Source organism: Neophocaena asiaeorientalis, unplaced genomic scaffold, assembly GCF_003031525.2.
Source record: "Neophocaena asiaeorientalis asiaeorientalis breed wild unplaced genomic scaffold, Neophocaena_asiaeorientalis_V1.1 scaffold129, whole genome shotgun sequence".
In the NCBI taxonomy this organism is placed as follows: domain Eukaryota; kingdom Metazoa; phylum Chordata; class Mammalia; order Artiodactyla; family Phocoenidae; genus Neophocaena; species Neophocaena asiaeorientalis.
In genome coordinates this window covers 5,995,998-6,021,433 of record NW_020172446.1, presented here as the reverse complement: position 1 = coordinate 6,021,433, position 25,436 = coordinate 5,995,998, and the positions used below count along the sequence as shown (strand labels likewise).

At 49.9% G+C, this 25,436-nt stretch overlaps 1 protein-coding gene across 1 annotated transcript in view; it reads right to left on the bottom strand.

Annotated features, from left to right (window-relative positions):
- Positions 1-25,436, bottom strand: part of RPH3AL (rabphilin 3A like (without C2 domains)) — a 97,931-nt gene that overhangs the window by 32,105 nt on the left and 40,390 nt on the right. The window contains 1 exon segment of the mRNA XM_024736366.1: positions 20,223-20,309. Coding sequence (XP_024592134.1) covers positions 20,223-20,309 — 87 coding nt within the window.

Genomic DNA, 25,436 nt, shown 5'->3' with positions numbered 1-25,436 from the left:
TAGAAAAACATTTCCAGGAGCTGAAAGAGGACATGAGACTTCAGATTAAAAGGTTTTTAATTGAATTTAAGGCAGAAAAAAAGGAAAGTAAAACACATACTCATAAAATCACTTAGTTATAAATATAAAAAGATCCTAGAAGCTTCCAGAAAGAAAAATAGGTCTCTTACAAGGAAACCAGAATTAGAACAGCATCAGACTTATCATCGGCACACTGGATACTAAAAGACTTTGCGTCTAGAATTCTACCAAACTGTCAATGAAACAAGAGAATAGAGACATTTTTAGACTTGCAAGGACTCCAATTTTCCTATACATGGTCTCTTTTTAAGAAGTTACTTCAGGATGAGCTCCAACAAAACAGAGGTGAAAAACAAGAAAGACAAGATCCTAGAAACAGTGTCTCCAACTCAGCAGGTGAGTCAAAGGGAAATGCCATGAAGACGGCTTTCAGTAAGTAGTGCAGGATAGAGCCGGAAAAGGGTTTGCAGGGGTTTCTGACAGGAAAAGAGAAGGCTCCACGCAATAGAAGGTAAAATCAAGGAGCTGCATAAAAGGACATAGAGTTTCATTATTTTTTGTCAATGAGAACAAAGGGCAATAAAAAAACTCCAAGGGAAAACTAAAATCATACCAGAAAATCATGGTCCAAATATTAGGGAACTTAAACTGTGACGTGGTTTAAGATATAAAGAGTTAAAAAGAAATCCATTTGATCATGATACTAGGAATGTTTTCCTTTGGATGGTCCAGGGGTCGAGGTGTCACAAATTACCAAAACGTGATCTTCACATATCATTTGACCCTGAGGTGTTTTTTTTTTTTTTTTTTTTCGGTACGTGGGCCTCTCACTGTTGTGGCCTCTCCCGTTGCGGAGCACAGGCTCTGGACGCGCAGGCTCCACGGCATGTGGGATCTTCCCAGACCGGGGCACGAACCCGTGTCGCCTGCATCAGCAGGCGGATTCTCAACCACTGCGCCACCAGGGAAGCCTACCCTGAAATGTTTAATGTTTACAAAATGATAAAAAAATTTAAATCCCTAATAATTATTGAGCACTTTGTATGTGTCAGGCACCATTCCAAGAATTTTATATATAACTTATTTAACTCTCACAAAAATCCGATGAGGTGGGTAGCATTAACAGTTCTATTTTACAGATGAGGAAATCAGGCACAGAGAGAACACATGACACAAACAGGGAAGAACAAAATAAAAATTGGACCCCAGGCAGTATAGCTCCAGAACCTGCCCTTTTCACCCTCTTACAAAATCATATACAGGTTTGTGAAATTAAATGCTATTTATTGATTTTCAGCTCTTAGAATTAATTAACCTAGAGACAAAGTGTTGTTTTCTTAGATTCTGTATTTGTCTATGTGGCATCCATTAATCACAGGGCCAAACCAACGGCCAAAGCTGTTTACATCTCCCCTGTGATGCAGCTTTTGCAGGTATGTGAAAGTCATATTACAAACCCTCCAACCGATCCTGAGTCCACACTCTAACCACCCCCTTTACCTAACTCTCACTCACCAAGCCAATATTCCCCCTACCCTAACTCAACCCAGGGCCAGATACCAGGCAACACATGCCGCGGAGTGGCTGGGCCCGTGAGCTATGACCGCTGAGCTTGTGCATCCGGAGCCTGTGCTCCGCAACGGGAGAGGCCACAACAGTGAGAGGCCCACAGACCGCAAAGAAAAAAAACAAAAAAACAGTATCAAAAATTAGGAGGAGAGAGGGGAAGCAGAGTAGTCCAAGCTAGCCAGCTCCTCATCTTTCAGAGCATGGAGTCGAGTCGATAGAGAGTACCTAACGTTGATAAATCAAGAAAGTCAGGGCATTGCTGGGTCATATGATAGCTCTATATGACCTAGCAATCCTGCTACTGGGCATATACCCTGAGAAAACCATAATTCAGAAAGAGACATGTACCACAATGTTCACTGCAGCACTATTTACAATAGCCAGGACACGGAACCAACCTAAATGTCCATTGACAGATGAATGGATGAAGAAGATATGGCACATATATACAATGGAATATTACTCATTCATAAAAAGAAACGATATTGAGTTATTTGTAGTGAGGTGGATGGACTTAGAGTCTGTCATACAGAGTGAAGTAAGACAGAGAAAAACAAATACCGTATTCTAACGCATATATATGGAATCTAAAAAAAAAAATGGTACCGATGAACCTAGTTGCAGGGCAGGAATAAAGATGTAGACATAGAGAATGGACTTGAGGACACAGGGTGGGAGGGGGAAGCTGGGGCAAAGTGAGAGTAGTACTGACATATATACACTACCGAATGTAAAACAGCTAGTGGGAAGCAGCAGCATAGCACAGGGAGATCAGCTCGGTGCTTTGTGGCCACCTAGAGGGATGGGATAGGGAGGGTGGGAGGGAGACGCAAGAGGGAGGAGATATGGGGATATACGTATGCATATGGCTGATTCACTTTGGTGTACAACAGAAGCTAATGCAGTATTGTGAAGCAATTATACTCCAATAAAGATCTATTAAAAAAAAAAAAGTCAGGGCAGGAGTCAGCATGTGAACTGAAGCAAGCAGTCCATATGTGTTGGGCTGGGTGAGGGAGGGGCGGGACAGGTGACTGCCATCCTCCAGCATAAGCTCTTCAGAACAATTGGATTTTTTCTTAAAAGCACATGCATGTGTTACTTTGATTTAAATTGAAGTATAACAGATTGGTAATTGGATGTCAATGTTATTAAATTCCTGGGCTGCTTGGCAGGTTGACACATGGTGTTGGAACGGTCTGTGGCTGGTATGTTGAATCTGGATGTGCTGGTAGGGAAGGAAAAGAAAGCAGTAATTAAATTTTTTGTAGTGGAGCAAGATAGGAAAGGCTTAGTCAAGTGATGGTTAGTTTGAAAACACCAGCACGAGTTCACAACACTGACATTTCTGCCCCTGCAGAGAGAGAAGCTCCCCCTCTGATGTCACTGCCCACCCCTAACCTCCAGGAGTCAGAATTTTGACAATGGGAAAACCCTGGACAACTTTTCAAAGGGAACCAGGGCTTCCCAGCATAAAGGCAGGCAGAGCTGGATCCCTTTGAAAAGAGAAAGGGCCCAGGGTATCAAGCTGTTCGTGGGAAGAGACGCTTCTCTCAAGACTGCTGGGCAGTACTCAGTGACCAGGTTTCCGTGGTGACAAGCTGAGTATGAAAAGCCATGGTTACTGCCGAGGGCAACAAGCTGATACTCAGCAAGGCGAGTCAACACAGGATGTGCTAATGTAACGCGCACATTTATTTTCAGCATTACTTTATGGCAGAAATGCTATCTGTCCAGTCAAACCAGATTAGGGCCATACGACTTTACAGTTGGATTATCTGCTACCCTATTCAAGCAGGATGGAGATGCGGCATTTATACGACGTGTGTGACTGTGGCACGGATGTGACTGTGCAGGTTTGTTTAGGGTGAGAAGCGAGCAGGGCAGAAGCAGGTCACAAGCCTGTGTCACACATGTGTAACCAGAGGCAGCCTGTGGAGACGGCATCACCTGCCGTCCTGTGTGCCTAGGATGACACCTCCACCTGCCTCTGTCATCAGAAGAGGGCTGCGATCCTCATCCCCCAGAGGTGCGTGGATCCTCTCAGCAGAAACTGAAAACAGAGCATCCAGTCTTCCTAAACAATTGCTCAGTTGACAAACAGATGAATTAAAATAAAAAGCTCCAGAATGGGGGGACGCAGTGGTACCAGAAAGCTCACCAGGATCGGTGAAATAAATGAAAGGTAGAATTCAGTCTAGATAACTCATGTAAATATGACTGAAAAATAATAAAAATGTGAAAGAAATGATGCTTAAAAATAGGTAACAATAATAATCTGTCCCCAAATTTCAGATTGTCTCAACGAAAAGCATTGGGCTCCTCATTTCCCAGGGCAAGTGGAGTTAAAAGGCACTGTTCCTGCTGTAATGTAAGCGATTAGACAAAGATTGGTCGGAATAATTAAAAAGCTATATATGCACATATACACCTATCTGTCTGCCTGTCCATCTAAGACAACTAGCAGAATTAAAACCAGAGAGTTTTTTCATACTGAAATACTTGATTTTCTGACAGTTTTATTTTTCTTCTTTCTTTCCTTCATCTCTTCCTCTCTCACTTTCTTGTTTTGTTTTAAAATTTTTCCCTTTTTCTTCCTTTGGTAGGAATTAAGTTTAGAGCAGTCGTCTTTCCTCACGGCTTACTTCCCCTCCCTCAGAAAGGCGAAGCTTGCAAACAACTTCTGAAGAGGGAGTCTGCAGACATTCCTTCGAACAGCATTCATTCAGTAGCTCCTATGTGTTAAGATGGGGCGATGGAGAGAAAAGATCCAATGTCCTTGCAGACGGGTGGCCCCAGGACCTAAATCCACGAAGGGCTGGAGTCTGTGACTCTGTTTTTCGCTGCCACGTGAGAGTGTGTTCATGGCCTGCCCTCAGGCGCTATTCTGTCCCGGGAGGGTTTCCCTGTATCCATCCCCCCAGCACCTGGGGTGGAATCCTCAATCTTGCGGTGAGGAGCACAAGTGAGCAGTCCGGGGCAGAGCTCCCCTCCCAGCCCAGGCACCCACCAGCCACCCACCAGGTTCTGGCTCTCCACTAATCCCTTCTAAAGTGCTAACTAAGAATTGAGGTGTTAGACGAAAGCTAAATGAGACCCCTCCCAGGAATATTTGCATATTTGTAATTTAAAGGATAACACTTTAAAACACATCAGGCAGGGCTTCCCTGGTGGTGCAGTGGTTAAGACTCCATGCTTCCACTGCAGGGGGACGCGGGTTCGATCCCTAGTGGGGGAACTAAGATCCTGCATGCCGCAACTAAAGATCCTGCGTGCCGCAACTAGGACCCGACAAAGACAAAAAAAAAAAAATCAGGCGCGCGCACGTGTGTGTGTGTGTGTGTGTCTGGTGCTGGTGAGCCAGTGAGAACGTCTCTACCATCCTCCCACCCACCCTAGGCCCCGGCAAGAGTCAACAGGCTCATCCTGTTCACCCCACCCTTCCCCGTATTGCTGGCTGCTTTCAGGCTCCCTACACAGGGCCAAGGCCCCAGCCTCACCAGGAGATGGGCTAGAAATTAAGCCCCAGCCAAGACAAGAGGGCCCGCCCCTGCCCCCCCGCCAGGAGCCAGAGCCCTCCCCTGGGCCTAAGCGAATTTCCCCTTCATTTCAAGTGTTTTTTTCGCCTTTATTTACTTTCTTATTAGTTATCTCTTTTATACATCTTAGTGTATATATGTCAATCCCACTCTCCCAATTCATCCACCCCTGCCGCGGCACACATACACAGACACTTTCCCCCCTTGGTGTCCATACGTTTGTTCTCTACATCTGTGTCTCTATTTCAACCAGGTCAACCTGGGCGGCAGGCAATGGCTAACATAGCGGAAACGAAAAAAATGCAGTGAGAAGAAATATTCTGAGGGTGCTATCTGTTTTCTGGATAATTTAAGCCCCTTGGTTACATTATTTCAGAACCGGAGGAAATGCTTTGGCTTCCATTAACCCCCGGTGAGGGGTTTCCTCTGGCGAGGTTTCTGCACAATTACTGGTGAGGAGCGTTTGCCAGCTTCAGAGGGAGGTGGCATCCAGTAAGGGCTCGTGATGGCTGCAGGGCCATGTGCCCCGGCGTCACAGAGGATTTCTGGGGCGGGCAGGCCAACCTCCAGCTCTGGCCTCACCCTCTCCCATGGCCTCCAGGGGTGCCCCGCTAGCCCTTGCATCTCCCAGATTATCTTGACATGGAAAGGTCCCTACAAGTCACTGAGAACAGAGACTCCCTATCTTCCTTCTCTCTCTGGTCCCAGAGAGACTGTCTTCTCCTTTGTCTAGAACGGTCTTGCAAGTTTAACAAATCCACGGAGGAGAATGATGCTTTCACTACTGTTCTTTTTTTTTTTTTTTTTTTTTTGTACTCGCGCCTCTCACTGTTGCGGCCTCTCCCCTTGCAGAGCACAGGCTCCAGAAGCACAGGCTCAGCGGCCATGGCTCACGGGCCCAGCCGCTCCGTGGCATGTGGGATCTTCCCGGACCGGGGCACGAACCCGTGTCCCCTGCATCGGCAGGCGGACTCTCAACCACTGCGCCACCAGGGAAGCCCCACTACTGTTCTTAATTACTTGCTTCATCAACACTGTACACCCGCCACCTCTTAGTCTTTATTTGCATGCAGCATGAAATCCCTTTGAATCCCGAATATTTAACTATCTTCCCCGTTCCAGCACAGACCTGAGAGAGGGCAAGCGTGCCGCGGTGGTATTTGGCTGCGAAGCCAGCCTCTGTTCCCAGATGGAGTGGGCCACACATGGCAGATGAATAGGGCTAGAACCAGAAAACTGGACAGGCCGGCTACACCCAGCCAGGTCTTTTCAGAGGAGCTTCGTGATTTTGATTCAATTCCCAGAACAACAAACATGCCTCTGTGTAAACACAGTCTCAGAAACATACTCCAAAGCCAACGTGAAATGGTTTCTGGGCTGACCCTTACTTGGCAGAGCCCGTGGGTCTTCCGGTGTTCCGATGTGTGGACTTGAATCATGGACGCCTTCTTCGGTTATGGATCTGATTATTGCTTCATTTCCTATTGGTCTTGCTCCTTCTTGGGGAAAACCTGTAATTCTGAGGTTCCATTGTCTTCTCTGTCTTCCAGATTCATCATTGTCTCCGTTATTGTTTTTAGCTCTTTGGGGTTTTTTTTCCCCCTGCATTCTGGGAGATTTTAAAGGTTTTTCTCCACATCACTGATTTAAGCTTTTTGGGGTCTGATTTTCGGTGATCTCCTGTTACCTTTTGGGTGTGTGCCTGTGAAATTTAGCGTACACACAAAACCGTACGGAAACACAGTGTGTTTCAAAGAAGCACACTGAAGTAAACATCTGTGAACTCTTTAAGAAATTAAGGGCTTCCCTGGTGGCACAGTGGTTAAGAATCTGCCTGCCAATGAAGGGGACATGGGTTCGAGCCCTGGTCCGGGAAGATCCCACATGCCGCGGAGCAACTAAGCCCATGTGCCACAACTACTGAACCTGTGCTCTAGGGCCCACGAGCCACAACTACTGAGCCCACACGCCAAAACTACTGAAGCCCGTGCACCTAGAGCCCGTGCTCCGCAACAGGAGAAGCCAGTGCATCGCAACAAAGAGTAGCCCCCGCTCACCGCAACTAGAGAAAGCCCACACGCAGCAACGAAGACCCAACACAGCCAAAAAAATTAAAAATAAATAAATTTAAAAAAAAAAGAAATTAAATATGACCAGATCTGAGAAGGCCCCATAGGTCCTCCCTGTCTTCCTTCCAAAAGTAACCACCATCTGGAATGTTGTGTGAAGCAATCCTTTGCTTTTCTTCCTATTTTTAAAAACTGCTTATATGTATATTTCTAAGTAAAACATGTACTATTACCTGTTTTTGAACATCGTATTTTTAAATCACTGCGTATTCTTTATTGACTTGCTTTTTTCCCCTTTTGCTCATTGGGTTTTTAATTCATCCTTTGATATTTATCTGTCTATTCCACCATGAAAGGTCATTTGGGTGGTTTCCAGTGTTTTGCTATTACAACAAATGCTGCTACGTGCATTCTCGGTCATGTTTCCTGGGAAGCAGGTGTGAGAGTTTCTCCAGGCTGTACAGCTAGGAGCAGCGGGTGAGGCTGAACGTCATACACAGATGCCACTCAGGAGGTGCCAAGTGCAACGTGGAGGCGAACCGGCCGGGGAGCCTACTGAATGGCCCTCTCGTTTAGTTTGCAAACAGGGAGCCTCAGGAGCCGGCCTATGACAATGACCCTGGGGTTGATGCAGGGTAGGGAGCAGCAGGCAGAGTTCAAGGGTCAAGGGGACAGTCAGGTGCTGGGACCCAAAACCAGGTTCAGGGATGTAAGCAGTCAGATGACACTCAGGGCCAGGCTGGGCTTCAGCTGTGGGTGCGTTAACCTGGGTTGGGATGAAATAACTTACAAAATCAGGTCAAGGAGAAGCGGGGCAGGGACTCCGGGGTCCCCCAGACGGTCGGGGATCACTACGTTGGCCACTGAGGGTGAAACCTCCCACGTCCCTCCAGCCCGTGGGCCATCCTGGAATAGGAAGGCTGATTCTTGAAGGCAGTGATCGCCAGCTTGGTAGAAATCAGGAGGAAGCTGGTCTAGTGGCTGTAGCCTTTTAGACAGCCCAGGTTCTGCACGTCCTGCTGTGTCCCCTTGGACCTGTCACTTAAGGTCCCAGAGCTTCCATTTGGTGGGAGGAGTGGGGACACAGGGCCCCACATCTGGCCCAGACAAGGACCCCAACAAAGGCTGCTTCTCTTCTTCCTTTTTTCACAGAAGGATTTTCTGGCACAGCAGGAGGACACGCGTCTTGAGTTATTTCCTTAGGAGAGGGGATGGTTGTGTATTTCCAGGGCTGGGCACCACCTAGGAGCTTAATAAATAGCTCCTAAAGGATGGAGTCTCACTCTACTCCCTAGCCCCCATCTGCCAGACAGCTGGCTAGTGGAAGGGGAACAATCGTGCCAGCCAATGTCATTTGGCATCTGGAAAACGTGCAGGAAAAGCTGATTATTCCAAATTCTTATTCCAAGTAATGCAAGAAAAGGACCACAATCAGATGCTTTCTCCCTAGCTTTTCGCCTGCCTCCCCAGGGCCATGTAGAAGAGGGTATCATAGCAGGGAAAGCCAGGTTGTACAGGCCCAACAGCAGGGAGGGGGGGGGAGTAAGCAGGCTGTGGTGTCAGGATGGTGTCACACCAACTGATCACAGGGTCAGTGAAGCTGGTCCACACCTTGTTATTCTCAAGCCCGGTCATGGGGACCGCACGGTTCCCAACCCCGTGGACCGCTGAGCACACCTGGGTGGCTGAGTAAGTGGCGGAGGGGCAGCCGGTGATGCGACAGCCAAGTGCTAGGACCTGTGGGCCCTGCTCCTGCTGGGCCAAGGGCTTACTGTTGGAGCACATCGACTCCCCTCCCTACTCCCCGTGGCCAAAGAGCCTCCGGGGACCAACCCCTCCCCCACCTGCCTCTGGGGAACCCAGGACCCCCTCACGTGGAAGGAGGGGGGCCTCACTGGCTCCATGCTGTCCTGTGAACACAGGGTACTGGGTGTGGCCCCATCCTGGGCTGCTTCTTCCCCAGAGAGCCACTGGCCTCCCCGCTACACCTCCTTCAAGTCTTTGCTCACATCTCACCTCCTCAAAGAGGCCTACCCTGGCCAGTCTCCACCCACACCCTTTTTTTTAAACTGTGGTAAAATACACATCACATAAGATTTACCTTCCTAACCATTTTTAGGTGTACATCCAGGGGCATCAAGTGCACCCACACTGCTGTGCTACTGTCCCCACCATCCGTCTCCAGACCTTTTTCATCTTCCCATACCGAAACGCTGTGCCCATTAAACAATAATTTCTCATTCTCCCACTCCCAGCCCCTGGCAACCACCCTTCTACTTTCTGTCTCTGTGAATCTGGCTATTCTATGGACCTCATATAAATGGAAATCCTGGGGACTTCCCCAGTGGTCCAGTGGGTAAGACTCTGCACTCCCAATGCAGGGGGCCTGGGTTCGATCCCTGGTCAGGAACTAGATCCCACATGCTGCAACTAAAACACACCACAGTGAAGATCACACATGCCGCAACTAAGACCTGGTGCAGCCAAAACAAATAAATAAACATTAAAAAAAAAAGAAAAGGAAATCCTACAATATGTATCCTTTTGTGTCTACCTTATTTCACTTAGCATAATATCCTTAAGGTTCTTCCATGTTGTAGCATGTGTCAGAATTCCATTTCTTTTTTCTTTCTTTTTTTTTTTTTTGCGGTACGCGGGCCTCTCACTGTTGTGGCCTCTCCCGTTGCGGAGCACAGGCTCCGGACGCGCAGGCTCAGTGGCCATGGCTCACGGGCCCAGCCGCTCCGTGGCATGTGGGATCTTCCCAGACCGGGGCACAAACCTGTGTCCCCTGCATTGGCAGGTGAACTCTCAACCACTGTGCTACCAGGGAAGCCCTCCACTCCTTTTTAAGGCTGAATAATATGAATAATAACAGGCATAGACCACATTTTGTTTATCCATTCATCCAATGGTAGATGCTTGGGTTGCTTCCGCCTTTAGGCTGTTGTGAATAATGCTGTAAGGAACACTGTATATACCCGGAAGTAGAATTGCTAGATCATTAATTTTTTGAGGAGCTGTCATACTGTGTTCCGTAGTGGCTGCGCTATTGTACTTTCCCACCATCAACGCACAAGGGTTCAAATTTCTCCACATCCTCACCAACACTTGCTATTTTCTGCTTTTTAAATATTAGCCATCCTAATGGGTGTGACATGGTGGCCGGTCTACTTTCAACACGGCTACCTCCCTCCCCACCCTGCACCCCACACTCCTGATCTCTTTGCTCTGTTCTACTCTCCTCTTCCCGTGAACATCTAATACACTGTATAATTTGCTCATTTATTAGTTTGGTTATGTTAGGGGAACCACTGACTGAAACTGCCCACCCTGGTTGGGCAAGATCGTAGCCATTTGTATGAGTTATCTTAACAACAGGAGGTCCTGGTAAGGAACGGGGAACTAACAAGCTACCACCAACCGGAAGAATTCAGGAAAGGTCAAAAGGAGAGAGGAGACGCCCGCCCGTATGTCCTACCAACCTCCCAGAATCCTCCTCGCTGGAATCCATCTTGGCTGAGTGATGCGAGCGCCACCAGGAAAGACCCTGAGTCAGAATGAGTGGCCAGAGACAGCCCGGAAACTAACCCCATTGCCATAAAACCCGAGTCTGCGAGCCACATGGCAGAGCGGTTCTCCTGGATTCCCTTAACCTGCTGCTCTCTGCCTGGGCGCCCCTTCCCAATAAAGTCTCTTGCATTGTCAGCATGTGTATGTCTCCTCGGACAATTCATTTCCAAGTGTTAGACAAGAGCCCACTCTTGGGCCCTGGAAGGGGACCCCCTTCCTGCAACAGTTACGTTTATTGTCTGTTGCTTCTCTCCTCCCCTGGTCCCTGCTAAAATGTAAACTCAAGGCAGAGATATTTGGCTGATTTGTTCATCACTACTTTCCAAGGGCCTAAGACAGTGCCCAGCCCATAGTAAATACTCAATGACTATTACATGAATGGATGAATAAATGAATGAATGCATGAATAGACAGTAGAGTTGTCAGAAGGAGTTTTGGAGGCAGACACACCTGGCTTCAACCCCTGCTCCGTCAATTACTACCTGGTGTCTTTGGGCAAGTGACATGAAGGCAAGAGTGAATACCTCACTGGGCTCCAGTGAGGATGACGCGAGATACTGACTGGCCCACAGTGGGTGCTGAGTTAACGCCTGCTACTCAGAGCCAGACTGGACTCCCCAGCCAGGACACCAGGCTCAGCGGACTGGAGTGCAACGGTGATAAAGTCAGTTCCCTCTTGGATGAGGCAGTACCTGAGAGAGGAAAGTTCTTTCTCCAGCGCATGGACACAGGCTCAGGTAGGCACCCCAAATAAGGGGCAGGGAGGGGTGGGAGACCACTCTGCCTCCCCACAGGAGGAAGGGGGGCTGCTGGGCCCCAGGGCCCTCCTCCTCCTGCTGCTTCCGCCTGTGTGGGAGGCCAGGAGCCTGCACTGAGAGCCGCTCCACTTGGCAAAGCAGGGCACGTGGGCGGTGGCCAACACACTGAGGAAGTGTGACCATCCGGGTCCCCTGGGGCCGCAGTGGCAGCAGCCCGGAGCGAGCCAGACACAGATGGCGGGGTGCTCAGGCAGCCACCCGTGCGCCAGCCACCCACTCCTGAGCTCACTCCCGGGCCTCTGGAGGCGACCCTCTGGCAAAGCTGTTTGTAGCAAAAATCCAAACTGCAAGTAACAGCAGGGCCAGAAGAGAACCAGAGCGGGGAAGCAGATGGCAGCTTGCGGTGAGCACGGGCTGCCCTCCTGGGAGCCAAGTGCCACGAGGATGCTGGGCGCGGCTGGATGGCTGCTTCCCACGGGCTCCAGCTGGGAGAGAGGGGGCCCCTGATTCTCCCAACCTCCTGCAGGCTTGTGCCAAGGTGGACCCTCCCCAGGGGCCCTAACTGGGCTACTGGTTACCCGCCAGCCTGTGGGGGTGGGGGTTTGAGATGATTTAAAAAGCACCATGTGAAGCCACTTCCCTACTCCACAAATTCCCCTTTCAGTCAATCAAGAAGCAACAAGGAGAGAGGGGCCGGAAGCAGGAATACAGACCTAGCATCAATGGGCACCGTGGGACCCCAGCCAGGGCCATCTGTGATAAGACTACAGGGAAGTCAAAAGCCCCCTGCCAGGAAAAGGTTCTAAAGTGATCTAAACAAGCAACCCGCTTTCCTCTTTTGCAGCAAACCTCTCCCGAACACCTTTTATATGAAAAGCACTGCAGGAGACACAGTAAGTGTTGGTGCAGCCCGGTCTCCACCGAGCTATAATCAGGATGCTGAGTGAAACAGGGAAGGCACAGCGGACGCTGGGCGGAGAAGAATGCTCTCATCGTATTAATCAGCTTCCAATTACTTACAAATTGGCCTTCTCCCCTTTCTAGCTCATCCGCCTCAGAGAATGCCTGCATCCTCAAAGAAGCCTTCCTACCCCAAAGGTACATTTTAGAGGCTGCAGGAATGGTTTCTAGAATCCTGGGGAATCTGGATTCCAATTAACTTTCCCCCCGATTACAGTATAACTTTGAGTGAGTCACTTTTTTTTTTTTTAATGAACCGGATTAAAGGCTAAACAATCAATGACGTGAATTTCTGGCTTGGCAACATCATGTGTTCAGAAGCCCCGACGAGGTCCTTCCCAAGCTCGCGCTAACACGCCCAAGAAAGCTCGTGAATAAAGGGCACGCGAACACCAGCACAGGAGGGATCTGACATTTCACCTACAGTCAGTCTCCCCTCTGAAGACAGGCGAGTGGGATGGATGAGACGGGTGTCACCGGTCCACCCACCCTTGCCTGCCTAGCAGGGATCAGGGTGCAGGGTCAGGGCTGTCCCTGGGCAGCCTTCCTGGCGTGGCACGACTACGGGCTTCTGGTGGTGCTCAGGGGCTGTCCTCCCTCCTCTAATTCTGTCTTTATGGATGGGAGATAGACTCCCAGCAAACAACCAGGTAGGTGTGGGAAGGAGCTGACAACAGTGAACTGCATCTGGGAAGGTGTGCTTTCTTAAGTAAAGCTCAATCGTGGGAGAGTGGGGAGAGGGGGGAGAGCCAAACTAGGGGCTGCAGATTTCCAAGTTTTTTTTGCGGTACGCGGGCCTCTCACCGCTGTGGCTTCTCCCACCGCGGAGCAAAGGCTCCGGACGCGCAAGCCCAGCAGCCACGGCTCACGGGCCCAGCCGCTCTGCGGCATGTGGGATCCTCCCGGACCGGGGCACGAACCCGTGTCCCCTGCATCGGCAGGCAGACTCTCAACCACTGCGCCACCAGGGAAGCCCCCTCCCTAGTCCTGATGGCAAGAGGGCCAGGTCCCAGGAGAATCAGGGTATCTCCTCCATGGAGCAGAATCCCAGACAAAGGAAAGGGGCTGTGAGCAGTGCTTGAGCTGCTTCTGGTAAACCCTGGGCCTGCAGCTCTCACAGCATCAGGAGGGGGATAAAGGCACATGTGCAACCACCAAGACCAAACACAGGAAGCCACCAAAGTCAGACAAAAGAGAAAAAAAAGAATCAGTGACGTGGAAGAAAAGTTTTAAGATTTTTCGGAATGGAGGGAAAAATGAAGAGAACTTGAAAATGACTTGGTAGAAGATGATAAATACACAAGGCAGAGAATGGCAATGCACTCTTCAAATTACAAATGCTCCCAAGAAGAGACCAGACTAGTTCAGGAACAAAGCAATAAGCAAAAACGTAATTGAAAAGCTTTTCCGAATGGAAGATCCAACTATGTTTGTCCTAGACAAAAAATCAGTGAAAATGACCCAGGCATATCCAGATGACATTACTAACTTCCAAATATAGGCATAAATAATACTACCAGGTTATTTAAAAGGGAATAAAAGCATACGCCTGGCTTCAGACTTCTCCCCCACGTCTCTGTTCTCGCCTTCAAAACTACTTTATGCTGAGCATCAGATCTGGTCAGCCCGCCTTCTCCTGTTCTCAGTTTTGACTTCACGGGCTACACCTGCTTGTTGCCTACACTGCATCCTGGAAACTGTCTTCTGGTTCACAAGGTCCTTCCCTGGGGTTCTGCAGGTGTGCCTGATGTGCTATTTAACCAGTCCACTGAGGGATGTCTCATTCCCTTTTCTCTCTTTCCTTTTTTTTTTCGATTTTTTTTTTGATGTGGATCATTTTTAAAGTCTTTTGTTGAATTTGTTACAATCTTGCTTCTGTTTTATGTTTTGGTTTTCTGGCCATGAGGCATGTGGGATTGAACCTGCACCCCCTGCGTTGGAAGGCGAAGTCTTAACCACTGGACTGCCAGGGAAGTCCCTTATTCCCTTTTCTGTGTCTTTAAATCTTGAACTTGTATCAGAGTTTATTAATTTGCCGACAAGGAAACCAGGAAAGTGACCAAAGAACGTGCCCATCCACAGAGGGAATAGAAATGAGGTGGGACAGGGAGCTGGGAGGCCGAACACTTATATAAGCAGCTGGTTTAATTAGGTAAAGACTGTAGTTTCGTGTGGTCACAAAAACATCATATTCATGGCAGTCAGTACAGTGGATATCAGGGGCCGGGGACTCCAAGCTGTTGGGAGTGCCAACCAGGGATCAAAAATAAAAAACAATGAATAAGAAGCAAATAATAAGGACACATCTGTGTCTGTTAATGGGAATGACAAGGTTTACTGCTCTAAAAAATTACTGAAGTATCATTTGATCGAGTTTGTGAATTCCTTAATAACATTTTTCATTTTTAGAAATGAAAATGGTTCATTTGGTTCTTTTTTCAAATTTGCTCATTCTTTTTTCAAATGTCCTATTTGTTCAGTTTGGCTTCTATTGCTTCTCTTATCTCTTTTACTTAATTTAAAAACTTATTTGGACTTTCCTGGAAGTCCAGTGGTTAGGACTCCGTGCTTCCACAGCAGGGGGCACGGGCTCGATCCCTGGTCGGGGAGCTAAGATCCCACATGCCGTGCAGTGAGGCCAAAAAAAAAAAAAAACTTATTTATATTTCTTTCACAGTTTCACTATTATCTCTAGTTCCCTGGGCACTGATTCTCCTAGTTGTTACATTTGCCTACTCTCCCTCATGGTGGCTCTTTTCATGTGCGGTCGGTTAGACAACAGAAGCCAAACTCACAGAATTTTGAGTGGGAAAGACTATGATCAATTGCATTATTAGTCAAGTCACTGTCTTTTTTGTATAAAGGCAACAGCTATTACCAGATAGCAAAAGACTCAGAAAATACACTGTCCACATGTCATTATTTAAGATCACATAGCCAGCTAATTATAAGTCAAAAGCAATAACTCAAGGGTGTATAGGTAATGAGGTTCTATAAACACTGGTGTTTAGTTTTCCCTTCTAAGTATCCATTCTGAGGACATAATCTCAAATGTAGGCAAAGAGCTATGTACACAGATATATAAAGCAATTAGCAATGAGAAGGAAAAAAGGAAATAACTCAGATGGCTTAAATTAGCAGAATATCCATATGACAGAATGTTTACAAAGAGTTATTGATCACACTGAGAACTGCTTACGATAAAATGTTAATTTTAAAACAGAGGTTCAACAATATAAAGAAAAAAGACACAGAAAAAAGATAGAAAGTAATTATGCCAAAATGCTAACAGTGATTGTCTCTGGATGGTAAGATCATGGATTTTGGGAGGGTGTATATTTCTTTATGCTTTCTATACATTGTGAATGTCAATGGTCCATATTAATTTTATAATCAGAAAAGAGTTAAATGTATAAAATATTTAAAAAAATGAAAACTTCTGCGGGTAACAACAGTCAAGAACTTAAATATCTGGGGTAATACTAAATAAGAAAGATGAAATATCATGGTACTAGCTCTGACATTATAGTCTATAATTTATACTCAACACAGTAGCCAGAATATCCTTTAAAAATTGGTGGGGGGGGCTTCCCTGGTGGCGCAGTGGTTGAGAATCCGCCTGCCGATGCAGGGGACACGGGTTCGAGCCCTGGTCTGGGAAGATCCCACATACCACGGAGCAACTGGGCACGTGAGCCACAACTACTGAGCCTGCATGTCTGGAGCCTGTGCTCCGCAACAAGAGAGGACACGATAGTGAGAGGCCCGCGCATCGCGATGAAGAGTGGCCTCCGCTTGCCACAATTAGAGAAAGCCCTCGCACAGAAACGAAGACCCAACACAGCAAAAATAAATAAATTAAGAAAAACAAAAAAACCCCCAAAAATACATGCCAGGGAATCCTAAAGACCTTCTAATTGATAATAAAAGAGAACTTTAAAAAAAAAAAATTGGGGGAGGATTCAGGTCACGCTTCTCCTCTACTTCAGACCTTCGAGGGCTCCCCATTTCACCCAGAGTAAAAGCCAAAGTCCTTCCAAGGATCTACAAGGACCAACATGATCTGACCCCCGGCCACATCTCTGACCTCCTCTCCTGAATCTGACTTTGCTCCAGTCACACTGTTCTACTTGCTGTTCCTCAAACCTACTAAGGACACACCTGCCTCAGGGCCTTTACACTTGCAGTGCCCTTTACTTGGAATGCTTTCTGTCCACGCAGCCACATAGTGTGTTCCACACCTCAGCTCAAATGACATTTTATCAGTGAGCCCTTTCCTGACCCCTGTATAAAACAGCAGCTACCCCTATGTTCCCATCACCCCGTCCCCTTTACCAAGTACGTTTTCACCATCTGTGACATGGCAGAACTTACTTTATTGCGTTTGTGGTCTCCATCTCCCATGAGAAGAGTTCTTTTGCCTGGTGCATAGAAGATGCCCAATAAATAAGCATTGAATGCCCGAACATCTAAATGCGTGAGACTGTAAGGTCCTCAAGAGCAGAGGGGCTGAAGCGGACACCGCTGCATCACCGAAGTGCACAAAACAGGCAGCAATGCCAACCTGATGGTCCCAGGGACATGTAACCAACATTCGACTCACTCCAGAAAAAAATACTTATAATTACAGCCAAAGATGACAGCAGGGAAGAGTCAAATGGAAAAAGAGATAAGCGTGTTTGGGCACAGTAATATGAGAGTTTCCATCAGAAAAGGCAAGATCTTCCATCAGGACCTGGTTTTTGCTGCACGACAGAGCTCCACATTTTTATCACAGACTCAGAACCAGCTCTATGTGGCACTTAAAATGACATTTCAAATGCTCTATTTAGCTATCTCTTTGTTGCGATTAGATATTTTTCTACGGAAAAAAAAAAAAAAAAGGCATTAGGAAACCAATTTCCTTGGCACTCTCCCACCCCAAAAGCAGGCAGGAAAATGGAGCGCTTGGGTATGGTATCCACAGGCACCCAGACAGACACACATACTTTCAGGGCCCGTCCACACCTCCTAAGCGTCCACAGTCTGCCTGGTCCTGCAGAGGGAATACAGCATCCTTGATCTTGCCCAGTTTTATCAGCCTCTAGAAATTCAAGGACAAACTGATCGCATAGTGCACAGCCTCATATCCTTTACTTAAGGAAAGATAAGAAAATTCATCCTAAGCTATTTCAGACTTTTCTGGGCATTGGAGCGCTCGGAGATTAGGACGGGCTGGTGGTGGACGCTGCCTGCCGTAGCTCAGGACTATTAATGAGCGTGAGGGTAACTCACGGTGGGGCTGGACGGGGCCAGCTGACCCCCACCTAAGCCCTCCACTAAATTATTACATTTGCTAATTTTTTTTTTTTTTTTTTGTGGTACGCGGGCCTCTCATTGTTGTGGCCTCTCCCGTTGTGGAGCACAGGCTCCGGACGCGCAGGCTCAGCGGCCATGGCTCACGGGCCCAGCCGCTCCGCGGCATGTGGGATCTTCCCGGACCGGGGAACGAACCCATGTCCCCTGCATCGGCAGATGGACTCTCAACCACTGCGCCACCAGGGAAGCCCGACATTTGCTAACTTTGTATTTCTTCTCATCGTCCTCCTTTTCTTTGACAATTCCTTCATCTCCATCCTCCCCACAGCTCAGCCGCGTCTTGCCATCCTGCTCAGGAATCTCCTACAAGATAGTATTTTAGGGAATTTTCTTCTCTCGTGGATGCCTGCATCTTAGAAGGGACCCCTTGAAGCCCAGAAGGACCTCAAGTTCAGAGGGGGAAGTTCCAGCTGGGTAAGAGTGGCAGGCTTCTAATATTGATGGAGTGCCTATTCTAGGCTGGACACTTTGTCTACTGTAATGACGTTGCTGAATTTTCAAGGTATCTCTGTGAAACAGGTATTATCGTCTCCATTTCAGGATGAGACATCAGGGACCTCTGGGCAAGACAGACTAGAATGTTAGTTCACACTTGGAGGCCCTGCCTACTACCTTCCCTGTTCCAAAGACACGGCAGTGACCCATGAAAAGATTCCAGCAGGGAAGCTCAGCTATTCTCAGAAGTAAGATATATATCTCGATGGATCAAAAGCTCCAAATATTTACTATTTTGAGGGGCCGAAGGCCCAGCCTGCTGACTCAGAACCCAGAAGCAGGTGGAGGGAGCTGGAAGGTTGGTTTTCCAAGGGTACAGGGACGAAAAGTCTCCCACGGGAGGTGGGGGACCAGTCCCTGAAATGGGGGCTGGTGAAAGCACTTTCCATCTGAGGGAGGAAGCTGAAAAAACCAGAGGTACCATTTCCCCACCCTCCTAAGACTAAAGCTTATCTGTGAATGTGAATAGTGATAGAAGCTGGAAGAAGCACACACGTAGCCAGGGCCTGGCCAGACTGCCTATGGCTTTGACGACTGGCTCCAGGGATAATCCCACGATCGCTGTGAACATGCAGTTCATCACTAACCCAAGACAGCTGGCCCTGCGCCGGGGGACCCAGGACCTGGGTGGAGGCAACTTGAAATCACTCGGCAAGGAGAGCTGGGTGGAGGTGATGAGCGAGGAGAGAAAGAGAGAGAGAGACGGACTCCCACTCAAGATGAGCAGACAAACCCCAATTCCAAAACACCCGAGGAAAGCAGTTGCTGAGAGAGACAACCAACAAAGATTCTCAAAGATTTAGCGAGCTGGAAAGCAGTCCTGAGGAAAGTATCTCAGAAAGGTAAAGAAAAAAAATGAGAAAGCACCATTGGGAGCTGTGGAGAATGGATGGAGAGGCTCAGAACTGTATCCCACAGGGTTTCCAGGAGGGGAGACTTGGAATGGCAGGGCAGCGATATTCAAGGATATCATGGCTGAGGATTTTCTCTAACTAGAGACATTTTCTGGATCCTCAGATGAAAGACGCATATTAATCACCAAGCAGGTAAGTAAAAAAAATAAATCCACATCTCGAAAACCTGGGGCATCTTCCCTCTACCCGACCCCTTCTGTTCCTGAGATCCCTGGCCCATGGCCTTCCCCAGGAGCTGCCTGACAAGGTCCTCCACTGTTTTAGCCCCATTCCTGATCCTGGCACAGTGAGGAAAGCCCTGGGTTTGGGGTTGGGAGACGTAGGTTTGAGCCCCCCATCTGATACTGCCTCAGAGTCCTCGCTGAGCCTTGATTTCTTCCCTTCAAATGGGATCAGAAGTAGAATGATAGAAATTTAGAACCAGAAGGGACTTTGGGGGTGGCGTCATCACAGGAGACCACGGCTAGACCACGGTCAGACCCACTAACTAGCTCGGTGCCCACAAGATACTTAACCTCCTGCGTCTCCATTTCCCCATCATTAAAAGGGGATAATAACAGCACTGGCCTGTGGGGCTGCATAAGGATGACATGAATTCATTCGCGTAAAGAACTTAGCACGGTGCCACGCGCAGAGTAAACCTTCAACCCGGGACAGCCGTTTCTGTTACGATAATAATAGACGCCCATGAAATGCCACCTGCGACCTATACGCAGTGCGAGGGGCTCCCCACTGAAACCACGGACCCCAGGCAGAGCAGAACCAGGGGCCATTGCCCCCTCTGCACTGGGGAACGGGCAAGCCAGCCGGCTACCCTCCCCACCCTCGTCCCGGGCTGCCCCTGGTAGGCCCTCCTTGGCCTTCTGAGAAGCCCCTCTCCGTGACCAACCATGAACTTCCCTGAATTCGTGCACGCCCCGGCCCCGCCCAGGCCCCCCCCAGACCCCGCTGCCCCGGGTACCCTACCTCTCTCTGCTCACTGCAGATCTTACACAGCCACAGGGGCCGCTTCTGGCCGGGGGAGGCCTCGATCCCGCATTTGGTGCAGACTTTCTACAAGAGAGAGGACACGGGAACATAAACACTCAGCTCCTTCCTCCTCAGCTGAGGGGCTGGGAAAACTATAACCAAGGAGCCCTCTGGTACCTTCTGAGGGGATGGCTTTTGCTTCAGGCCCCAAAGGGCGATAACCCAAAGGATACAGATCATCTAAGACCCGTAGTTGGCTTTGGGGCACAATAGGTGTGCCCATCCAAGGATCTCCGTGATAGAAATTCACCCTCACAAGTACAACCTGTTGGGATCACGTCAAAAAAAAATAAGCTTGCTGAGAGTCACAGCTGCATCATTTTCAATAGCAAGGAACTGGAAACAACCCAAACGCCCAATACCAGAGGCCGATACAGGCAAACACAACTGAATACGATACGGCCTTAACACAGCAGACTGTGTGGGTCCCTGGAAATGTGGGCAGGAAATGACGTTTTTCAACAAAGAAAACATAAAAAAAAAAAAAAGAGCATGGAATAGTGAAAGGAAGGGAAGACCAGGAACAAAAAAAAAAAGAACATGGAGCAAAGAAAACAGACATTTGTATATAACCATGCAAAACATTCACTTGTGCGCCTGACAAGGTATGGTGACAAATACCAGTGACCGCTTGGGCACTTCCTTCATGCCAAGGCCCTTCATTTAACGATCCCAGGACCCCTATTATATAAGAATTAGGCCCATTTTACAGGCAGTAGTTTGAGAATTGCTCAAGTTCACGCAGCAAGTAAGTAACAGACTCAGGTCTGCCTCTAGAGCTGCTATATAACTGCCCCCGGACACGTGAGCCGCCAGAACCTAGTCTCTGCAGCGTGTCTCCTTCTACAGAGTTGCTGAAGATCATATAACTTCTCGGTACGTATTTTGCTTCCCCGAGATGCACAGCCACAAGCCCTGGTGGGAAAAAGCCAGATGAAAGGCACCAGGAGGCAGAGGGGCACTTGGTGGGGCTGAGACCTCTTCTGGGCTAACCCAGGTAGAGTCTGATTCAGGGACAGCGTGTCCTCCTCAGAGAACAGTCACACCAGCTAATCAATGCATCTTTCTGCCGCTGCGTGGAAGCTGCCCGGTCCCTGCGGGGCTTGGGGCTCTCTCCTCTCTCCTGTCGAGGGAAGGCTATATCTGCGGCTTGGCCTTTTCTGCAGGCTGCCAACTGAGCAAGGAGCACACCTCTCCACGGAGAGAGAAATGTCACCAACTTGGCTTTTCAGAGCATGTTGTCACCGCCTGATTGGGCAGCGGGGTCACGGGAGGTGAGGAATCAGCTCGTGGCAGAAGGGAAGCTATGATACATTCGTGGGGGGTATGCATTCGCTTCCAACGGACCCGCAGGTACAAGAAATGTCACTTTTCTTTTATTTTCTCCAAATAAATTGTAACATGCTCCAAGCTCCTGTCCCTCTGGGTTGGCAGGAAAGTCCATCCCAGTCTGTTTGGGCCCCGCTCTCGCGAAGGTCCCAGGCTTGGGGTCTTTGGTGGCGCAGCACGTCTGGGAAGTGTCCCCTGGGTGCTGCCGGACTGCTCACTGCTGTGCTGTTCCCCCTCTGAGCTCCCACGTCCCTCAGAGGGGGAAGGGGCCTGGCCACTTCTGTGTCAGGCCTGGGTTTGGGATCTGTGCCAGGCTGGGGTGCCGCCTCCCTGGGAGCCAGCAGCCTGTCCCCCTGGAGCCCCGAGCCACCAGTCTGGAGACTCTCCCTTCCCCACTAGAACTGCCTCTTGCTACCCCTTCCAATGCTCACCCCAACCCTTCTATCTCTAGGACAGGGGCCCCCATAAGCCCATAAGATGGGACTCAAGAAACACACATGGGGGCTTCCCTGGTGGCGCAGTGGTTGAGAGTCCGCCTGCTGATGCAGGGGACACGGGTTCGAGCCCCGGTCCGGGAAGATCCCACGTGCCGCGGAGCGGCTGGGCCCGTGAGCCATGGCTGCTGACCCTGCACGTCTGGAGCCTGTGCTCCGCAACGGGAGAGGCCACAGCAGTGAGAGGCCCGCGTACCGCAAAAAAAAAAGAAACACACACGGGCCCCTCCTTCCTGGGGTGAAGAGAGGGAGGAGGCACTGAAGCCGGCGGGCTGTTTTTCCTGCTCATTCCCGTGATCCCGTATAGATGGCACACGTGGGAAAATCAGCGGAGCCATCTCAGAGAGGGGAGATTTCCCTCTTGTGTTTTCTACATGCTTGTACGGTTCAACGACAGCTCGTCCTCCAAGCGCGCAGTGTGCCCTAACCCCCTCCCAAGGTTGCTGAATCAGACGATGCTGCTGGGAATCGGGAGAGAAGACCAGTTCCTCCCATTGTGGAACACCAGCCCCTGCCACCCTGGAAACAGTGTGAAGGAGGTGGGTGTCATGATGTCCATCATACGGGTGAAGGAGAGGAGGCTCAGAGATGTTGAAGGCTGCCCGCTGTCCCACAGTTAGGTAGCGACCGTCAGGCTTTGGGAAGCTCCCCTCTTCTGGACCTTAGGAGAGCTGAGCACCGCGTGGAGCACTGCCCTGTGTTGGGAGGGTGGGGCCCAGTGAGGCACCCAACGCTCAGTCCCAGGTCGGCCTGCCTGCCAGGCCAAAGGGCATGTCTGGCTGCCTCGGAGGAGTGACATTTAAGCAGGGTTTGAAGGATGGGCGTGCACGAGCCCTCGATAAATAGCATCTGATTGACTGACTGATCATCTATGCTGCTGGGCGGCAGGGAAAGAAGCTAGGAGAGAGGGCTTGAAAGCTGTGTCCTGTCTTCTACCCAGAGAACACAGCACACGGAACCATCTGGCCTGGGGGCAGGAGCCATGTGGACCAGTCGCCTTCCAGAGGCAGGGTCAAAGGCTGTTGGGTCAGCTCCCAGTCCTGGTGGGGGAGGGATGGACGGCATGTCCCAAATGTTCTCTCCTCCCCTTGTCCTGTGGGGCTCTGGAGGGAGTTGGGGGTGACATGACAGGGCATACCCTCCCTGGCCCACGGGCAGCCCTGTTTTCAGGCTACCAGCCATCACTAGTGGAACCCCCGGTCAGTCCCGGCCATCTCTTGGTCCGTGTTTACAAGCTCCAGCATCTCCAGCTGGGGAATCCGGGCCAGCAAAAAGATAACACGCCCCACTTCAAATAATACATAATTGCCGTTCTATTAAATCTCAACCAAGAAGAGAATAACGAGCCTTTTCCCCTTACGGGCTTGGTCTTTGTTCCAGGTTCCAATGAAGAAAATTAAGCAGGTGGTATTTAAAAAAGCCAGTGAGAGAGAGTGTGAGCCGGCCACAACATCAACTCAGTGTAAAGGGAACACTGCACAGTCGTGTCAGGGACAGCCGGGCCTGGGGGTGGCCACCAGCTTCCCTGCCAAGTGGGTTTCCATTGAGCGGAATTGCCCCGGGTGAGTGAGCGCTGGCTTCCCGGGCTTGGCTCTCTCATGCTTCCTGCAGCCTCAAACTGTGTCTGAGCGTTAAACAAACCAAGTCTAGCTTCTGGGCCTGACTCAGACGCTCCATGCATTCCTTTTGCAAATGTACATCCCATCCCAGAACATGCATGGGGAAAGGGGGTGGCTCAGGGTGTAGCCCACGGGACACAGGCTTTGGGGCAGGGGAGCGCAGCGTCTGCCATTTAGATGCAACCTTGGACTTGTTACTAGCCTTCTCTGAGCTGCATTTTCTTGTCCTGAAGACGGTGGTAACAGGCAGGCTCATGTCACAGTTAGGAGGGTCAAGGGAGATGACTGACGAAAGTGCTCAGCACAGTACACGGTAAGGAGCAGGCAGCAGCCACAGTCCTGCACAGCCGCCGCAGTGAGGATGCCACACGCATCAGTCATGTAAGCCAAAACCCCAGAATCATCCTTGATCCCCACTCTCCCTCCTGCCCATCCAAATAATCCATCTCCAAGAACTCTAAATCTCACTAGAACTGTCCACTCTCCTCCAAGACCCTCCCTAGCCATACTGCCATCTCCGGGGCCTGCACCATGGCCCCACCCCACTTTGGCCAACCTCCAGCTGGTTCCCAGCACGGAAGCCAGTGTGATCTTTTCAAGATGCAAATCTCATCACGTCCTGTCTACCGTCCTTGCCAGCTTAGGAGCCTCCAGAGACTTCCTGTTGCCCTCGGGATGAAGACCACACCCTTTCGCGTGACGCACAATGCCCGCTCAGGGTAGACCTACCTCCTTGTGACCTCAGCTTGCACCCCTCTCCCCTACTCTACTGCCTCGTTCTCCATCTCAAGCCCCAGCCGTGTTGGCCTGACTTCAGTCCCGGGTCCTCAATCTGCTTTTCCTGCCACTGGACCTTGGCACGTGCTGCTCTCTCTGTCTGGGATGTACTTGACCACACGCTCTCCTCGTGAGCCTATGCATCCTTCAGACCTCAGCAAAAGCAAAAGCACCGCTTCTTCAAGGAAGCCTTCTCTGCCGTCTTAACCCGGTTGGAGCTTCCCTAACAGGCTCTCGCCTCTTCTCCTCCACTGAGACTTACCCTCATTTGTGTGGCTGTGTAACTACGGTCACTTCCCCTGTTAGGCTGTCAACAACCAGAGGGCAGAGGCCGCGTCTGTTTCTGTTCACCTTCCTGTTTCCGGCATGATGAATTTTTGTGGAATAAACGAATAAACAAATGAGAGCTACTTTTAACATTACACCTGAGAAGGCAAGATGTGGCCCCTCCTGGAATGTGCCAACCTGCTGGGGGGAAGAGACGCACAGAAACAGGAAACACTCGCTGGGCAGCAGCGGGGCAGGGGGTGCCCCGTCCACACTGAGCAAGGCTGACTGGTCAGGCGACGGGAGACCAGACAAGGAAGAGCCTCCCTTGGGGTGGGGTGTCAGGGGTGGTGGGACTGCTGCCCGGTGGGCCTCACTCTCAGTGGGCGGGGCATGAATCCAGGCTGGGCTGGCCACAGAGGAAATGACACTGAGGGTCCTTTGCTAAGGGTAGGGGGAGAGATGTGTGCCCCGCCCTCCACGTTGCCACTGCCTGCCCGCCGCCCCAGGGGCGCACCCTGCAGGCTGCCTGTGTGTTCAGACTCTTTCCAAGGTCTGTGGGGGCGCCCTCCTGAGCATCCTCATACCCTATGCCACTTGGGTCACCCCAAGACTCCCTGGAACCCCGCCTCTCCATCCAACATCATCACCTTCACCTTCCCACG